Genomic DNA, 20,139 nt, shown 5'->3' with positions numbered 1-20,139 from the left:
CAATTTTAGGTACAATTTTCCTAAGGAGGTAATTCCAGTAAATTTATTTTTATTTTGGAATATTTACATTTACCTTGTAGAAAAGGAGGATAAAGTTGATTGCAAACGCCACAAACAAAGCCAGGAAGCGGAGATTGTAGAAATTCCTTGACAAATAATTCTGCAGTTAAAAAAAAATGCCGTTTATTTCACGCCACACAGTTACACGTCACTGTATTCTGTTTTGACACTAAATTGATGAGTTTTTTTTCAAAAGAGAAATGAGAGACCCCATTCTGTTCTGCTTATCGTTAACAAACCTGAACTTTGTCAACATGAGTTGGTATAGATAACACAACTTGAATTGCTTCTGCCATGGACTCATTTGGGTTGAATGATACATTTCCTGGCTGCTTGACATTTTGGTTATGTTTATTATTTGGGCTGCTTCCTTAACTTACAGTGCACAATGTGAGGCCGGGCACAAACTGATGCACGAATTATTGTGTTGTAGCCTGTGGAAAGGGTCTTAAAAAGGATTGATATACTGATTTGGGAGAAAATTGGGAGAATTCTTGCATGAAATTGTAGCAGAATGATCACCATAGAGGAACACTCTGCTCATTGTAGAGGAGAACTCGGTTTCAGCATTACTCTGAAAGAGATATCTTCCTGAATTTGGACTAAATTCAAAAGCACAAAAGATTAACTGAGAGGACTCTGTGCCATATTAGGATGTGAAAGCCTATCAGATCTTTCAGGAATCAGGCAGTTATAGGCTTTCTACTGGTATTAAGACCATAACCAAGGCAGTCTCCGCTGCCAATAGTTGCCAGCTGCCATACTTGTTCAACACAGGAGTCCAAAGAGATTTCTTTTCAGGTGTTTGAGAAGTGTTCATACTTACCAAGAGCTTAGTCTTGTAATTCTCAAACTCATTCCAGAACTCCATTACTGCTTCTGGTTCCTCCTTTTTGCTCTCCTGCTTGGCCTTCTTCCTCATCTTCCTTGCTGGTGTAACAGATTCTTCTTCTTTTTCTTCTTCTTCTTTAGCTTTTTCTCCTTCTCCTGCCTCCTTTTCTCCTTCTCCTGCCTCCTTTTCTCCTTCTCCTTCTGCCTTTTCCCCTGTTTCTTCAGATTGTTCTAGCACTTCTTTTTCTTTCATATCCTTCTCAGCCTTTTCACCATTCTCAGTGCTTTACCGGACAAGAAAAAGGGGGAAAAAAACCCCACCAACATTAACACTGCATAACAGTGATCTAAATGACAATTGTAAGGTAATGTTTAGGACTTGTAGAAACAATTATACATCAAGTCACTAACGTTTTGTGGCCTATCACGGTATAGATGCATTAATGGATCAAACCCAACAATTATGTAATTTCATTATGGACAAAGGCATTTAATTTCCTTATAAATCAGTTTTGAATTGCAAGATAATTTCTTATTAAAACATACTTCTTGGTAAGTAATTATAGGTTATTACTCCAACAGGTTGATGACAATTCATGGCGTTTAAAAGGTCACAATTAAACTTATTGAAGTATTTCCCTGCAAGTGACTGTTATACACTCTCTATAATTACTGAATGAAAAAGGAGTTTATTTCCACCAAAATTAAGAAAGGAACTGTTAACTGTTTATGTATAGAAAAAACATGAACTTTGTGGGTCACAGGCTATCCAGGCGTATCCCTTGGTATAGATATAGAAAGCAGATCCACAAATTACCTCAATTCTAGGACTTTTCATTAAATGCTTAGTACAAATAGAAATTTTACAAGATCAGAATTTAATTGTAAACAGTTACTTCATGAAAGGATGTGAAACTCATCCTAAAATATATATTTTTCAATTTTCTGTATTTTTAAAAAATTGTGGACCAAAATGGGAAAAGGGGCTCAGGTACATAGTTCTTTGAAATTTGTATCATACATAGACAGGATGGTTAGATTAGATTCTCTACAGTGTGGAAACAGGCCCTTCGGCCCAACCAGTCCACACCGACCCGCCGAAGCGCAACCCACCCATTCCCCTACATTTACCCCTTGCCTAACACTACGGGCAATTTAGCATGGCCAATCCACCTGACTTGCACATCTTTGGGCTGTGGGAGGAAACCGGAGCACCCAGAGGAAACCCATGCAGACACGGGAAGAATGTGCAAACTCCACACAGACAGTTGCCAGAGGCTGGAATCGAACCTGGGACCCTCATGTTGTGAGGCAGCAGTGCTAACCACTGAGCCACCGTGCCGCCCATAAGAGTGTTAGGGCGATGTTTAGCATGCATGCCTTCATTGCTTAGATCTTTGAGTATAGGAGTTGGGATGTCATGTTGAGGTTGCACAGGACATTGGTGAGGCCTCTTCTGGAGTACTCTGTACATTTCTGGTTGTCCTGCTATCGAAGGATATTACTTAATTAGAGTGGGTTCAGAAAAGATTCAACAGGATTTTACTGGGAATGGAAGGTTTGAATTATAAAGATAGGCTGGGACTTTTTTCACTGGACCATAGGGAGTTGAGGGGTGACCTTATAGAGGATTATCAAATCATATTTAATTGGAAGCACTGCTCCTTCATCAGGTGGTTGTAGAGTACACGATGGTACGACACAGAATTTATAGCAAAAGGCTATGGCAACAGATGAATGGGCACCGCACAACAATCAACAGGCAGGAGTGTTCCAACCTAGTTGGGGAACACTTCAGCAGTCCAGGACATTTGACCTCGGACTTTCAGGTGACCATCCTCCAAGGTGGACTTCGGGAAAGGCGGCAGCAAAACGTGGCTGAGCAGAGCATAGCTAAGTTCAGTACCCATAGGGATAACCTCAACCGGGGCCTTGGGTTCATGTCACACTACAGGTGACCCCATTGCACTATATACACAGACACTCCCACAATCTCTCACACACATACACACACAGGCACTCCTACACACACTTCTACACTCACACATATACACTCGCTCTCACAAACACTCACAATCCCCACCTACACACACACACACACACTTCTACACTCACACATATACACTCGCTCTCACAAACACTCACAATCCCCACCTACACACACACACACACACACACAAACCCACATAGACATATGCGTTTGTGGGGTGAATTTGTATATGCAGAGTAACATTGTACTTTGCTCAAAAACTGCATGGATCCATGCAAGACTCTGTGAATTCATTTTTTAGATTAGAATCAGAATAAACATCATGACACAGACAGCAGCACACAAGGGGCTAACAACTTCAACACATTATCTGGGCTGACACCAATTGTTAAAGTTCACCTGAGAATGTAACTTTTAAAAAAAGTTTTGCAATTTACATAAGAAAGAAGTGAAACTAACATGGTCATTCTAACAGATGAGAAACTTAAACAATCAAGGTATTTTTCAATGTATAATTTCAGTTACATCGCACTGTAAACTTTTGCTGTAAATTCTGTGTCTTACAATTGTGTACTCTACAACCACCTGATGAAAGAGCGGCGCTTCAAAAGCTAGTGCTTCCAATTAAACCTGTTGGACTATAACCTGGTGTATGTGTGATTTTTAACTTTGTACACCCCAGTCCAACACCGGCATCTCCAAATCACACACACAGACACTCCTACACACACACACACGAATCCTCTCAGAGACATATACCCCTTCACACTCACACCACCAGTCTCCCTCTCCCCCTTCCACTCCCCCCCCTCCCCCAAATACACACACAAAATAAAGTTTGTGGGGTGAATTTGTACTTGCAGAGTTACATTGTACTTTGCTCAAAACCTGCATGAATCCACGTAAGACTCTGTTAATCTGTTAACAGCAAGCTCTGACAAGCAAGAAAGCTTGTTGCAGTTAATACTGTGGACAAGGACCAGTGAACTCCTTTTGAGCCTTTCCCTCTGCCTGTAACACCTAGGTTTCTGTCTGTGTGTGTGTAAGCAGGAGATTTTATAAATGAGTTAGAGTTTTAACTGGTAGAGTTACATGTCAATGGTTCATAATTCCTTAACTATAAGTGGAATCTATTTATTTGTATTAAAAAGTAATTCTTGTTAAGTACAGAAACTCGGTCTTTGCTTCCCCGTAACACTGGAAGGTAGGAATAAGAAAATGAGGACCCTCTGAATCAGACACCCAACCAAATCAGATAGGACAAAATGGAGGTGGGGATCTGTGGATAGGTTTTCCTTTCTGTTGTATTTGAATAATTGTTGTATTTAGTATTCAGCACAGAGAACTGGAAATGAAATCAGAGATTTATATGTCAGGCCTCCTTGCAAAACATTTGGTCCAAGATTCCTGAGATTTTCCAACATCCATGGTAGTGGACCTTATTCCAAAGATGAGATACCTGCTTGGGGTGTGTGGGCAGCCTGAAGATGAAACAGAAAAACGCACTCTGAATTTGTAAAAATGGCCTCCCTTGCTATGAACTCCCCCCACCCCTTCTCTTCAATAGTAGCCAGGAGCTGAGCTGCCTGACTCGCAGCCTCCCTTGTGACTGCCACTGATTCCACTGCAATCTGTGCCATGAGTGGTTTTGTTGTAATGTTATGTACATACATCTTTAAAGGATCATATCTTAACCAGCTGTCAATTATCACTCACTTCTCGACGGATCCTTAAGTACTAAATCCTATAACTCTGTACTCAGAGTACAGCAGGAGAGGTAGAGGTCAGACAAATACACACAGCTTCCATTTTAACATTGTATGTAAATAGCCTTAACTTCAAATAAATAACTCATTATTGTTTTTACCATTCCTTGTCACAGAATGGATATGTTTATGTTGATCAGAAGAACGCAACGGTGCTAATGACATAGTGACATTTGGAATATTGTGAGCAGTTTGGCCCCATATCTAAGGAAAGATGTGCTGGCGTTGGAGGGAGTCTAGAAGAGTGATTATGTCAACGATCCCGGGATAAAGGGCTTTCATATGAGGATTCTGTGTATGTGCTTGATGGAATTTAGAAGGATTGTGGGGGTGGGATTGAAACTAACAGGATACTGAGAGGCCTGGAAAGTGTGGATGAGGAGAAGATGTTTCAACTATTTGCAGAGCTTCACCACTGAAGTACAGTGGCATCAGGGTGTACAATGTGCAAGATGTACTTTAACTTACCAGGGTGATCTAGATAACACCTTCCAAATCTGTGACCTCTACCTCTAGAAAAACAAGGGCAGCAGATACATGGGAACATGCCTGACAATTTTCTCTCCAAGCAGCACATCACCCTAACTTGGAACTATGTCACCGTCTTTCACTGCTGGGTCAAAACCCTGGAATTCCCACCCTAACCTCACTGTAGGCACATTTACACCACACTGACCTGCAGAAGTTCAGGAAGACAGATCAACGCCAGCTTCCAATTGAAAAAAAAAGTAAGATTATCCGGGTACGATCTGTTTACTTTTGTTTCTTTGAAAATGAAGTGTCATAAATGATCATTCTATTTCCACTCCTCTTCATGTCTATTCCTGACAAGCCCCATCTTTTTCATTCCACCCAGGACCCTCATTTATTTAATTTTGGTAGCAAGCTTTAAACATTACCAGATTTTATTTATTTAGCAGGTGTTAAATTTATACTGATCAATTTTGGAGTGGTCTGAAGAGTATATGTATCTTTTATAATTGTACTGTACTGCTGGAGGATGGCACAAAATCTGAAGATTGTGGGAGTAGGAATAAAAGCAGCAGGAGTAAGAAAAATGAAAGCAAATGCATGAGGGGGTTCTAAAATTTCTTGACTTTACTGGAGTAAGCAACAAGAGAAAAGCCGAGGGGTACTTTTATTGGCCTTATGAACTATGATTTAAATAAGGGTTTCCCATGCTGCAGCCCACATGCCCTGTTCACTAATACTCGCGAATGATAACTTGATTGTTTTCTTTTATTTCACTCTCAGTAGTTACAATTTGCATTAACTTACAGGAGACCTAGGCCTTCAGTCACTGGGATTGATGGCCCTTCAGGCAATCAAGTATATGGTTGTTTGGGCTAGCGACATTTTCATGTCAGATCTTTTGACAACTTCTACTTTAGAGTAAAATATTGAAAATTTCTAAGGTCTTCAAGCACAGTTAAAATCCCTGGTGCTCATGGTTTTCTCTGTCTTTGTGTTGACCTATCTTTACAGCTGACAAAATTCCCATCCCTTTGTATTCCTGCCGCTTTGAGATGAAGGTTAACGTTTGTTCTGTGCTGTGAGAATCTGTATACACTCCATAGACTTGTGAATTAGTAAACAGAGAATAGTGAAATGATGTTGAATAGAATAATTGCCTTCATGTACCACTCAAGTACACCACTCCTAAACACCTCTCATTCAACTCTACCCAGAGTGTTGAATAAGCCATTTAGAGTCATAGTCATAGAGATGTACAGTATGGAAACAGACCCTTCAGTCCAACCCGTCCATGCCGGCCAGATGTCCCAACCCAATCTAGTCCCACCTGCCAGCACCTGGCCCATATCCCTCCAAACCCTTCCTATCCATTTACCCATCCAAATGCCTTTTAAATGTTGCAATTGTACCAGCCTCCACCACTTCCTCTGGCAGCTCATTCCGTACATGCACCAACCTCTGTGTGAAATAGTTGCCCCTTAGGTCTCTTTCATATCTTTCCCCTCTGACTCTAAACCTATGCCTTCTAGTTCTGGACTCCCCAACCCCAGGGTTGCTTGTCCTTGACATGGGTTGGAAAAATTAAGTTTTAATTTAAAAAGTACTGGTTCTAAATAAAAACAAAATCCAAATATACAGAGTGGTTTTCAATGGTTGCAGCTTGCACATATTTGAAGGGGGAAAAAAATGCATTAATGTGGAGGAAAACGTGGGAGACTAGGAATAACTGGATTGCTCTTTAAAAGATGGATTCCCATGCTCAATGGTTTTGATTTTATACAAGTTTTGTTGCAGGAGGAATTCAATTCTTTTTTAAAGTTGTTTTATTGAGAAGGGACATAATGGAATGGAATAGGTCACTCAGGACAGTTTGGGGATCATTGAAGAGAAGCTCACAGATTACAGGCAGATAGGAAAGACAATGAGTATGGGATAAAGAGAGATAGACTCCATGTTAGGTAGCACTGCTTTTTGCTGTACTGCTGGGAAAGCAACTGAAATAAGAGTTGTGTGTACAAAATCAATGAATAGTCAAGGGCAATTGGATTAGTATGCAGCGAGTGTTTGAGTCAAGGTTCAGGAAAAGGATTCTCCAGATCCTCGGATGCTGCCTGACCTGCTGTGTTTTCCTAATACACACTCTTGACAAGGTTCAGGAAAAGTCCCAGCAGCTTTAGGGGTTTAAATGGGAGAGTCACCAGTTGTTCAGTTTGGCTGAGAGAGGGAGGTGAAAAGCTCAAGCAATATTTGCTTGATACAGCTGAGAACTCTGGGAAATCAACAGAGTCTGTTCATGGTGAAATGGTTGGTGAAAAGCTGGAATTGTTACGGTGAGTGAGTACTGAAGTACTATTTTGGAGAGTTTTGAGAAGATTTGTAGATCAGTTTGAGGTTTTGGATGTAGGTTCGCTCGCTGAACTGGGAGGTTCATTTCCAGATATTTTGTCACCCTACTAGCTAACATCTTCAGTGGGCCTCAGGCAAAGCAGTGTACATGATTCCTGCTTTCTATTTATATGTTTGGATTTCTTTGGGTTGGTGATGTCATTTCCTGTTCTTTTTCCCAGGGGGTGGTAGATGGGGTCTAACTTGATGTGTTTGTTGATAGAGTTCCGGTTGGAATGCCATGCTTCTAAGAATTCTATTTTGGAGTCCAAGGGAGCATAGACCCAGGAAAGGAGAGCGATCATACTGAATTGGAGCAGTCATTGAGGCAGACTAAAAGACTGGCCTTTAGGAGTTTCAACACTGAAGAAAATGGAAGATAAACTAATTAAATTAGAAAGGAAATTAGGAAAACAAAGAGGGTATGGAAAATATTAGCTCGAGCCCAGAAAACCCAAAGGTATTGTAAGTACATAAAGAGCAAATGGATAACTAAGGAAAGAGTAGAACCTGTTCAAGATAAAAATATACAAACTATGGAGGTGGAATAATTGGGAGCAGTTCTTATGTACAAACGTAAATTAGGAATAGGTCATTCAGCCCCTCTGGCCTGTTCTGCCATTTGATAAAGATTGTAGTTGATCTGGTTGTGTTCTCATCTCTCTTCCTGCTTACCGTGATACTCTCTGGACTCTCTAACTCCAGAATCTCTCTACCTCTGACTTATGGTATTGAGTGACCCTGCTTCACTGCTGCCTGGGGAAGAGAGTCCACAGACTCCAACTTCAACAAATGTTCTCCTTGTTTGTCTTAAATGGAAGATCCTTTGTATTTAAACTGCTTCTCTAGTTCTAGTCTCTCCAAAAAAGAGAATTGTCCTTTAGCGCTTGCTTTCATTGGGCTGAACATTGAGTATAGGATTTGGGATGTCGTGTTGTGAATGTACAGGACATTGGTGAATACTGCACACTCAAATTTGAAAGGGTGCAGAAAAGATTTACAGGGATGTTGTTGGGTCTGGAGGGATTGAGTATAGGGACAGGCTGAATAGGCTAGGGCTTTTTTCCCCAGAAGTGACCTTGTAGAGGTTTATAAAACTATGAGGAGCAGAGATAGGATGAATAGCCAAAGTCTTTTTCCTAGGACGGGGAGTCCAAAACTAAAGGGTACAAGTTTAAGGTTCAAGGGGTAACTTTTTCAAACGTTGGGTGCTGCATGTATGGAATGAGTTGCCAGAGGAAGTGATGGGAGGTAGATACAATTACAACATTTAAAAGACATCTGAGTGGGAACAGGAATAGAAAACGTTCAGAGGGATATTGGCCAAATGCTGGCTAATGGGACTGAACTAGATTGGGATGTCTGGTCAGCGTGGGAGAGTTGGATCGAAAAGCCTGTTTCCATGCTGAATGACAATGACTAGGATCTGGTGGCACAGCCTCAGAGGGAAGAGATGACTCTTTAGAACTGAGATGAGGAGGAATTTCTTCAGCTACAGGGTTGCTGCAGAGGGCTGTGCAGGCCAAGTCATTGAGTGTATTTAAGATAGAGATGATAGAAAGGTTCTTGATTAATAGGGAATCAACGGTAATGGGAAGAAGGCTGAAGAATGGGGCTGAGGAACATATCAACCATGAGTGAATGATACAGCAGATTTGATGATCTGAATGGCCTTATTCTCCTCTGAAATATTATAGTCATTGAAGGTAACTCTTTGATTGCAAAGCACTTTGGGAAAAACCAAGGATGTAACAAGCTGCAGTATAACCAGAATCTCTCTCTTTCCAACTTACCCTTCTAAATGTTAGGAATACTTACTTCTCAAATAATAAATACAGTCAGGGACAAATCGGTATTGAGTCAGTAGTTTCACCTCTATACAAGTACATTGAATTTACAGCAAAGGCAACAGGCCAGTCAGCTCAATTTTCCAGTACTAATATTCCACATCAGTCTCCTTCCACTTCATCTCATCCATTCCGCATTTTATTTCTTTCAGTTGCATGTACTTCTCTGGCATCTCTCTAAATGCATTGATGCTGTTCATCTCAACAATTCCTTGTAATAGTGAGTTCAACATTCTCACTACCCTTTTGGTAAAGAGGTTTCTCTGATATGTATTAGTGAATTTATTGGTGATCTTGTTATGATGCCAACTCCTAGTTTTGGACTTACCATTTCCAGCAACACCTCCTCCAACTTCTTCCCTGCTGAACTTTCATAGTTTTAACAAGTTCTGTTGGGCCACTTCTCAGCTCATTTCTGGAGAAAACAGCCCCAGTTTTGCTGACATAATCTCTCAGTTCTGGTATTATCCTTGCAAATCTTTTTTGATCAATCGTACTCATTATAACTTAAAAATCAGATAATGGCACTAGGGCATTACAATGTGTGTCTACCCTACAGCCAATGGAATTGGGGAAGCCATCACACAAGCTTTAAGCTGTCTTCTCATTTTACTGAATGGGGCATACAGCTCAGCACTAGACATGCTGTTGAGGAGTTCAAGTGAGGCCGGTACTAATTAAAATTAGCTTGCCCCTAAAGGGGAGTGCATTCTGACTGTGGTAGATAGGAAAGATTTTCTGAAAAAGAAAAAAAATTGGACCAAGGGAACAATATGGAAGAGATTCATAGATGGTCCTTAGAATGGAAGTGGAAAGGAGGAGTTAGCTCATCTTGCCACAAGGAACCGGGAGGCTCTTCAGACAAATGAGCATAAGTGACTGAGAGCAGACAGCAACAGAGGGCAATGCCCAGAGTCTGATCCTGAACACATGGGAACAGTGCTGGAAAACCTCAATGATCTTAACACAAATGGCCAAAGTCAGGGAATGCATCTTCAAAAGTCAGATCTTCCCTAAAACATCTCCAATCTCAAACAATGATCATTTTAATCCACGTCAACACTCAGCCATCATCACTTCTATCAACTGGATCTTATGGCTAACATTCAGATATTCACTTTATTCTGACATACTTCAACAAAGCTGTAAGTCTCACATCCACATTTTGCAGCTTCTTCGTGCTCCTAACTATTATTGCGAAGTTGTAAAATTGTACAACGGGGGAAAGCAGTGCATGGCCCCTTTAAAATATGGTGTTTTTTTCAGTGCTTGGAGTTAAAATGGATGTCAGAACAGCACTTTAAAGTGCAGGTGCACAGGAAGCGCCTGAATTGAAATTTTTTGTATCGAACAGCCAAGCAGCATTTTTATCAAGATGACAAGTTTTTTCAAATTCAGTCAATCAATTTAAACCAAGCAGCTAGCTATCAAGAACCTATTAGTTTTTTTCCCCCAAAGTTCCAAAACAATGCAACAACATATAAAACAGTAATTGCTGCTCCGGGAATTCGAGGAAATCACCTCCAGCACCTAAAATACCTGAAAAAAAGGAGCAGCAGTTACAGCCAGAAATTTTTCCCGTCCTCCATCTTTCAAAGGTAGAAGACAGAGGGTGGTGGTGGAGGGTTATTTTTCAGACTGGAGGCCTGTGATCAGTGGAGTGCCACAAGGATCGGTGCTGAATCCTCTACTTTTTGTCATTTATATAAATAATTTGGATGCGAGCATAAGAGGTACAGTTAGTAAGTTTGCAGATGACACCAAAATTGGAGATGTAGTGGACAGCGAAGAGGGTAGAAGTGGCAGATGGAGTTTAATTCACATAAATGCGAGGTGCTGCATTTTGGGAAAGCAAATCTTAGCAGGACTTATACACTTAATGGTAAGGTCCTAGGGAGTGTTGCTGAACAAAGAGACCTTGGAGTGCAGGTTCATAGCTCCTTGAGAGTGGAGTCGCAGATAGATAGGATAGTGAAGGAAGCGTTTGGTATGCTTTCCTTTATAGGTCAGGGTATTGAGTACAGGAGTTGGGAGGTCATGTTGCGGCTGTACAGGACATTGGTTAGGCCACTGTTGGAATAATGCGTGCAATTCTGGTCTCCTTCCTATCGGAAAGATGTTGTGAAACTTGAAAGGGTTCAGAAAAGATTTACGAGGATGTTGCCAGGGTTGGAGGATTTGAGCTATAGGGAGAGGCTAAACAGGCTGGGGCTGTTTTTCCCTGGAGCGTCAGAGGTTGAGGGGTGACCTTCTAGAGGTTTCCAAAATTATGAGGTGCATGGATAGGTTAAAGAGACAAAGTCTTTTCCTTGGGGTCGGGGAGTTCAGAACTAGAGGGTATAGGTTTAGGATGAGAGGGGAAAGATATAAAAGGGTGGTACGAGTGTGGAATGAGCTGTCAGAGGAAGTGGTGGAGGCTGGTACAATTACAACATTTAAGAGGCATTTGGATGGGTATATGAATAGGAAGGGTTTGGAGGGATATGGGCCGGGTGCTGGCAGGTGGGACTAGATTGGGTTGGGATATCTGGTCGGCATGGACGGATTGGACCGAAGGGTCAGTTTCCATGCTGCACATCTCTATGATTCTATAAATTTAAATCTGATGGTTTAGACAACCTCGCACCAATCCGATTGTAAGAAGGGTATGAAAGAAGAGGGCATTTGAAAATTGGCAGAGAGCCAACTTCCAAGACATAACAACTTTCGGCTCTCAGAGAAAGCACCACCTAACTAATAAAGGCAGTGCGGCATTCTTTGTTAATATTCCAGACAACAGAATTCACAGAGGGAACATTCCAGACAGAAGAACTGACACAAAAATTTGACATAGAGAGGCATTACTGACACAAGAATTTGAACAAGGAGGCATTCCTTAAAGAAGATCAGTGAAGATGGCATGGAGCACTCTGGAACACACATTCTAGCTGTAATTTTGAGTGAGTAAATTCTACTGTTTTGTTATTTAATTGGCACTTGTATTTTGTTGGAACAGCATAACAGAATTTTGTTTTATTCGGGAATAGTTAGTAGCTAGAGGGGAATTGTTAAGTTTGTAAGTGGTTCTATAAATCTGTCCACTGTTGGAATTAGGTAAGTAAATTGTTACTTTTGATTATAGAGTAATGCATTTCATATTTCATTTAACCACTCCTTCATAACAGATTGTAGGAAAAGTAAAAATGGCCCACCAATGGCTTTAAAATTGAATCTAAGTGGAGTAGAGGGGCAAAACTCACAATCGTTAAAAATATCAAATGCAGGTTCATAAAGCAGTACAGAATGCAAACAAAATATTGGGCTCATTTAAGGGAATGAAAATCAAAACTTAAATTTATATTGAGTCTTCTAGCACATGAAACTATTAACTGGCTTTGTCTTACAGTCTTTTGTATTGTATTTCAATTTGACATCCTATTTATCAACATTATTTTTTAAATGATCGATAGGGCTGAACTGTTAAGAAAGAAACATTTTTATTTTGCTGATATGAAGTCATATTTCCACATCCGTGCCCTTTTAAAAAAAAAAGCTGAAGATTAAAAAATGTTGGAAGGACTCACTCTGCTTTCTCAGCTTCAGTCTTGAGTTGATCTTCTTCCTTGGTTTCTATTTCAGATTCAATCTGTTGCTGTTAAAAAGTAAGAGAGCATTTTGCAATGCTATAACAACATTTACTGTAGGTCTAGGTATTGAAATAAAAACTCTTGGCAAAGTCTCAACACTGGCCTCTGATGAAACAGCAGTTAGAGGAAGGTAAGATGAACATGTCAAGATTTAATCCGGCCCAAGCGATTATGAGATAAAAATGCATACTGCAGTTTTCTATACTCCACCAAGTAACAATCCATTTTTTATTCAATGTCCTTCCATTTAGGTTGAATTTTGGTATAAGAATCAACTAAATTGGAGAGGAAACAAAGTGCAGCCTCAATATTTATAGCTTACTTGCTTTAGAGTTTAATGTTTATTTTTCTCTTCATATTCAATTGTCAATTCAAATAGGTTGTCTTGTGGCACAGTTGTTAGTGCCTCTGCATCTCAGACAGAAGCTCCAGGCTGGAATTCCACCCTAGGACTTGGAACAATAGCAGGGTAAGAGTGGGTGAGATTCCTGTTCAGCCTTGTACGGAAACACCATTGGAGCCTCTATCTTCATTGTCCATAGCTCTAGATTACCCACGTAAAACTGCAAATACCACAGCATCTTAAGCTCCTGGGAGGGCCGATTGACTCAGTTAGCTAGACAGCCAACGTGGATCAGAATGGGGGTTCGAGTCCCATTCTGGCTCAGGTGGATTTAGGACCCATCTACATGTCCTATCCCTAACAGCAAAGGGGGTGCTGTGGGTCAGACTGCCTTTGGGCGTAGAACCCATGAATATAAAGAATTCAAATTGGAAAGGAAAATGATAGCTAACAGATAATGTATTCATGCTATTATCTTTAAAGTGGAATTAAATCTGAGGCCTGGTTTGATGATTTTTTTTTAAGCTGGAAAGAATTGTAAGGTCCTTACCCTCACTTTTCTGAAACTTGGTGGTGTTCCCTCAGGGGTTGGAGGTTCGACTGGTGTGGACTCCACAATGTCACCAAGTCCCAGGCTCGACTCTGGGGAGCTCATCCTTAATTGGCCGCTTTCTCTTTTTGTATCAGGCTTCTCAGATGCTTCCTCTTCTTTAGCTTGATCTTCAAACTCCAATTGCACAGTCATTTCCTCAACCTCTGCCTTACTAATGTCAGGAAGATCAGCATGGACCTCATCCTGAGTAGGGTCAGGCATACTAGCCAGGAGTTCAGTAACTGTCAGATGTTTGGCCCCTTCAACTAAACCACCTCCAAACAAGGTGTTCCATACTATCATGAAGAAGCCACTGCAGATGCTATAGATAAATTGTAAAATGCCAATGAACAAAGTCCAGAAGAAGGTCACCAGGGCCATCACCATCTCTTTAATTGTCATTTTCTTTATTTTACGGTATTTTTTTCTGATATTCTTAAAGGTGAATATTTTAAAAAAGTCAACAACACTGCTAAGGAATGCTGCAAAGGCAGATGGTGCCTCACCTGGAGAAGAGGCTTTCTCAGCCTCTATCATCTCAACGGTCTCCCCTTCCTCTTCCTCATCTTCTGACTTTTCCCCCTCATCTGTTTCAGAGATCTTTGAAGCAATTTGCATTTCAAAGATGGTATCCTCACAGAAGTTGACAAAGAGTTCCATCTTTTCAGATTCCCCACCTTCGTTCACCACATCAAAGATAAACTGTCGCTTAGACTCTTTGACTTGAGGCATTTCCCACTGAGTTTTATTGGCTTCACTAATCTCAAAGTAAATACGCTCTATTTTCTTACTGGCACCCATGATCTCAATGCGGCCTAAGAAAGGCTGGAAATAGGTGAGGATGCTCTCTGCCAATTCCAAGAAATTTTGCAGCCTTGTGTCATGAGGCACATGTTCAGATAGGTTTGTGAGTAACACAGCTATGTTAAAACCAATATCTTTGGCTGGCTCTTGGAATCGGTTTGCAAATTCCTCATAGTTTATCATCTCATTCTCATCTGCTTCTGAGCACGATAGTAAGAACTGGATCTCAGAAGGTGTGTATTGTTTCTGGCTGTCCATGGCCTTATGGAAATCCTTCTTTGAGATGAGCCCTCTGGGATCAGTCACATAATCTTTGAATGCATCAGACGCCACAATGTCCTTCAGTTTCAGGAACATGTCAAAGAACTTCAGGATCATTTCAACATTACTAGAAGACTCCACCAACATATCCACCATTTGTTTAGCGATAGTGCCATTCACAACATTTCCTGAAAGTAACAAATAAAAATATGCCATTGTTTTACCGACTCTTTATTTTTCGGTGTGTTGTGTACATCATGAAAAATAGAATGTAATGATTACATTTTCTCATTAAAAACATTGCTAAATTCTACATAAAGGAGGGAACTACGTGTAGATTAATGTCACAGTTGGTGATATCTGATGGGGCTATGAGCTGAGTTGAAGAAGCGGAAATAAAGTATGTAGGTAACTGAGAAAGGCAGGGGGAGAATCTCCTGCTGGCATCAATAGACGATGCAACATCAGGAAACGAAGGGCAGGCTGGAGGAGGACTGGATAGAAAGATGAAATCAAAACTGAACAGAAGGGGGAATGATAACAGCACATTGGATTTCAGTGAGTACAGAAGCAAGATGCCTCCAGCCACTCCTGAACAAATGTAAATTATGAATAGATAGAGGTAACAACTCCTTTGTATGTGGAAAAGCTTAAAAATTGCCATTCATAATATTCTTAAAATAACTGTTAATCCATAACTCTTTGAAGAAGCAATGGTGGAAACTATAAGCACTTGGCATCACTTAATTTTGTGTAAACAAACATTGAGCCACTGACAAAATAGACTGGAGGAAAGAAAAAGCTGTCAATCAAGCCATGATTTCCTTGCATCATCCAGCTTCAACAACGGATGGTAGTCTTGGTTCTCAGCTGCACCTTATTAAATCTTTGTTGAAAGGGAAGTTATTACTTTATGGATAAGATTTTCCCTTAGATCACATGCTATTATTTATATAGGGTTCATTGGTTTTGTATAATAGGTATAGGTTTGGAGTACAGTGGGTTGGCACAAAGGATGTGAGACTCCATTGGGAATGGGTAGTGTGGCATTGAATCCTATGGAAGGCACGAGTTAAACCTATGGAAGATTAGCTTTCAAAAGAGTCTTTCATCCAGACTATGATTCTCAAATCTTTTCAGGACTATGAACCACAAATCCTTCAGAATCTGGTTTGACTCCATGCAAATTTCAGGTTCCAGGAAACACCTACTCCACTATGGGGCTAGCCAAGTTCGGAATGCATTCCACTCTGCTCCCGTACTTGGAAAAACTGGGACACTGGAAATTGGGGTGGGCTGGGAGAGTTCCTCCAGAGTCAGGATACATCCATCATTTCTAAAGGCCAGCATCATCCCCCTTCGGGACCCGTATGTTTCAATCTGAATAACTATGGGTCATGCACTTGGGCAGGACAAACAAGGCAAGGGAATACATGATGAATGGTATGATTCTGGGAAGCACTGAGAATCAGAGGTACATAGAACAGCACAGCACAGTACAGGCTCTTCAGCTCTCGATGTTATGCCGGCCTTTTATCCTACTCTAAGTTCAGACTAACCTATATACCCTTCATTGTACTAACTTCCATGTGCCTATCCAAGAGTTACTTAAATGCCCCTTATTTTTCTCTGGCTCTACTACCACTGCTGCCAGTGCATTCAATGCACCCACTAGTCTCTGTGCAAAGAACCTTCCTCTGACATCTCCCCAAAACCTTCCTCTAATTACCTTAAAATTATGTCCCCTCTTCATACACATTTCCACCCTGGGAAAATGTCTCTGGCTATCCACTCTACCTATGCCTCTCAACATCTTGTACACCTCTATCAAGTCGCCTCTCCTCCTGCTTTACTCCAATGAGAAAAGCCCAGCTCTCTCAACCTTTCTTCATAAGACATGCCCTCCAGTCCAGGCAGGGTAATTCTCCACTGCACCCTCTCTAAAAGCTTCCACATCTTTCCTATAATGAGACAACCAGAACTGAACACAATATTCCAAGTGTGGTCTAACCAGGACTTGATAGAGCTGCAGCACAATCCCATGGTTTTGAACTCAATCCTGCTGCTAATGAAAGCCAACACACCATATGCCTTCTTAACAACCCCATCAACGTGGATGGCAACTTTGAGGGATCTATGGACATGGATGCCAAGAATCCCGCCTTTAAGCCTGTATTCTGCATTCAAACTCAACCTTCCAAAGTGAATGACTTCACACTTTTCCAGGTTGAACTCCATCTGCCACTTGTCAGCCAAGTTCTGCATCCTGTCAATGTCTTGTTGTGACCTACAACAGCCCTCTACACTATCCACAACTTCACCAAGCTTCATGTCATTGGCAAGCTTACTAACCTATCCTTCCACTTCCTCATCCAAGTCATCTATAAAAATCACAAATAGCAGAAGTTCCAGAATTGTTCACTGTGGGACACCACCAGGCTGAATACTTTCCAACTACCACCACCCTCTATCTTCTATGGGCCAGCCAATTCTGTATCCAGACAGACAAGTTTCCCTGTATCCCATGCCTCCTTACTTTCTGAAAGAGCCTACCACGGGGAACCTTATCAAATGCCTTGCTATAGCTCACGTACACCACATCCACTGCTTTACCTTCATCAACGTGTTTTGTCACATCCTCAAAGAATTCAATAAGGTTTGTGAGGTATGACCTGCCCCTCACAAAGCCACACGATCTCTAATCAAGCTAATGTCGCTCAGAATCCTCTCCAATACTTTGCCCTCCACTGTTAAAAAAAAAGACTGGTGTGCAATTCCCAGGATTATCCCTATTACCTTTCTTGAACAAGTGAATAACATTTACCTCTCTCCAATCATCCGGTACTACTCCAGTGAACAGTGAGAATGCAAAGATCATCGTCAAAGGCACAGAAATCTCTTCCCTCACTTCCTGTAGTAACCTAGGCTGTATCCTGTCTGGCCCAGTGGATTTATCTATCCTTGTGTATTTCAAAGTTTTCAGCACATGCTCCTTCCGAACATCAGCCTGTTCTAGCATATCAGTCTGTATCACGCTATCCTCAGAAACATCAAGGTCCCTCTCAGTAGTGAATACTGAAGCCAGGTATTCATTAAGGACCTCCCCTACTTCCTCCGACTCCAGCTGCAAGTTCCCTTCACTATCCCTGATCAGCCCTACCCTCACTCTGGCCAATCTCTTGTTCCTCACGTACATCTAGAATGCCTTGGGTTTTTTTAATCCAACCCCCTAAAGCCCCTTTCTAGCTCTCCTAAGTCCATTCTTCAGTTCCTTCCTGGCTAGCTTGTAACCCTCTAAAGCCCTGTTTGATCCTTGCCTCTCGACCTTAAGTAAGCTTCCTTCTTCCTCTTGACTAGATGTTCCACATCCCTCGCCACCCAAGGTTCTTTCAACTTACCATCCCTTCCTTGCTCAGTAAAACAATCTTGTCCATTACTGTCAGCAGGTGCCTCCTAAATAACCTCCACATTTCTGTTGTGCATTTCCCTGAGAACATCTGTTCCCAATTTAGGCATCCCAGTTCTGGTCTAACAGCATTGCAATTCCCCCTCCCCCCAATTAAGTACTTTCGCATACTGTCTGCTCCTATCTCTATGAGTAGATTAAAGGTCATGGAAGTGTGATCACTATCTCCGAAATGCACTCCCACCAAGCGATCTGACACCTGGTATGGTTTGTTGCCAAGCACCAAGGTCCTTGATGTGCATGTCCAGTGATCCCTTAAGGTAGTGGAACAGGTTAAGATGATTTATGGGATATTTGTCTTTATTAGTCAAGGCATAGAGTTTATAATTGTTTAGGCCACAGCTAGAGTATTGTGTGCAGTTCTGGAATCCAGATTATAGAAGGGATGTGATTGCACTGGAGAGGGTGCAGAGGAGATTTACCAGGATGTTGCCTGGGCTGGAGAATTTCAATTATGAAGAGAGATTGGATAAACTTAGGTTGTTTTCATTGGAGCACAGAGATTGAGGGGGAGCATGATCAATGACCAGGGACATAGATTTAAAGTAAGGGGCAGAAGGTTGAGAGGGGATGTAAGGAAAGATTCTTTTCACCAGAGGGTGGTGGGAATCTGGAACTCACTGCCTGTCAGAGTGGTAGAAGTAGAAACCCTCATAACATTTAAGTAATATTTGGAAGTGCAAGACATACAAAGCTGCAGGCCATAAACTGGAAAATTGGATTCGGATAGTTAGGTGCTTGTTTTGATTGGTGCAGACCCAACGGGCCAAAAGGGCCTTTCCTGTGCTTCTCTGACTCCATCATTTTTCATTCTTTATAAATCCAGAGAACACAGACTAAATTTATTCAGCCTCTCATCATAGGACAATCCTTACATCCCAGACAGCAATCTAGTGAACCTTCACTGTACTGTTTCCAACAGACATGTAACCTTCCTTAAATATGGAGACCATGTAAAGCCCTGTACAGCTGAATGACAATATTCCCAATTCTGTTTTTAGTGTTGAGTGATACAACTTGTCCTCCTATATGAAAGATCTGGCTATTAGATTTCCTACAGTGTGGAAACAGCCCTTTGGCCCAACCAGTCCACACCGACCCTCCGAAGAGTAACCCACCCAGACTCATTTTCTTCTGACTAACACTATGAGCAATTTAGCACGGCCAATTCACCTGACCTGCACATCTTTGGTGCTGTGGGAGGAAACCGGAGCACCTGGAGGAAACCCACGCAGAAACGGGGAGAATGTGCAAAATCCACACAGTCACCCAAGGCTGGAATCGAACCTGGGGACCTGGTGCTGTGAAACTGCAGTGCTAAACACTGAGCCACTGTGCCACCCAAGGCAATGAAGGGAATGATTAATTCATGACAGTACAAAGGCTTGTTGAACTGAATGAAGCTTTAGCTTGTTTTTTTCCATCTAATACAAGTTTCCTTCTCTCACCCCAATGCACTATTGTATTTACCTTCCAGTAATGAAAGCAGCATCACTACCATGTCTTTCTGTAAGTCCAGGAGCTCCTTCAACAATTCAATCTGGCTAGAATCCTGTCAACACAAGTAAAATATTAACACAGAACTTCAATGTTATCTTGCCACCAAATTAAATGCAAGGTATGAACATTCCATCTGAGTGAGAGAAAAAGTGTAGTCACATTTTAGGGCACAATGAGAAGTGGTTGAGATGATA

General features: G+C 41.4%; 1 protein-coding gene across 15 annotated transcripts in view; it reads right to left on the bottom strand.

Annotated features, from left to right (window-relative positions):
* The window catches only part of LOC122542710 (ryanodine receptor 1-like), a 404,506-nt gene that overhangs the window by 22,904 nt on the left and 361,463 nt on the right, over positions 1 to 20,139 (bottom strand). For all 15 annotated transcript variants that reach the window (XM_087983940.1, XM_087983944.1, XM_087983942.1 and 12 more), the window contains 5 exons: positions 19,916 to 19,997; positions 13,873 to 15,167; positions 12,917 to 12,984; positions 887 to 1,175; positions 74 to 160 (listed from right to left, as the gene is read on the bottom strand). In XM_087983940.1, coding sequence (XP_087840066.1) covers positions 74 to 160; positions 887 to 1,175; positions 12,917 to 12,984; positions 13,873 to 15,167; positions 19,916 to 19,997 — 1,821 coding nt within the window. The remainder of the gene's footprint in view (positions 1 to 73; positions 161 to 886; positions 1,176 to 12,916; positions 12,985 to 13,872; positions 15,168 to 19,915; positions 19,998 to 20,139) is intronic.

The sequence above is a fragment of the Chiloscyllium plagiosum genome, unplaced genomic scaffold (assembly GCF_037043375.1).
Source record: "Chiloscyllium plagiosum isolate Xiang-an unplaced genomic scaffold, Cpla_swu_hap1 HiC_scaffold_47, whole genome shotgun sequence".
Classification (NCBI taxonomy): Eukaryota; Metazoa; Chordata; class Chondrichthyes; order Orectolobiformes; family Hemiscylliidae; genus Chiloscyllium; species Chiloscyllium plagiosum.
Note: the sequence above shows the minus strand (reverse complement) of the source record. Positions and strands in the feature narration are given on the sequence as shown.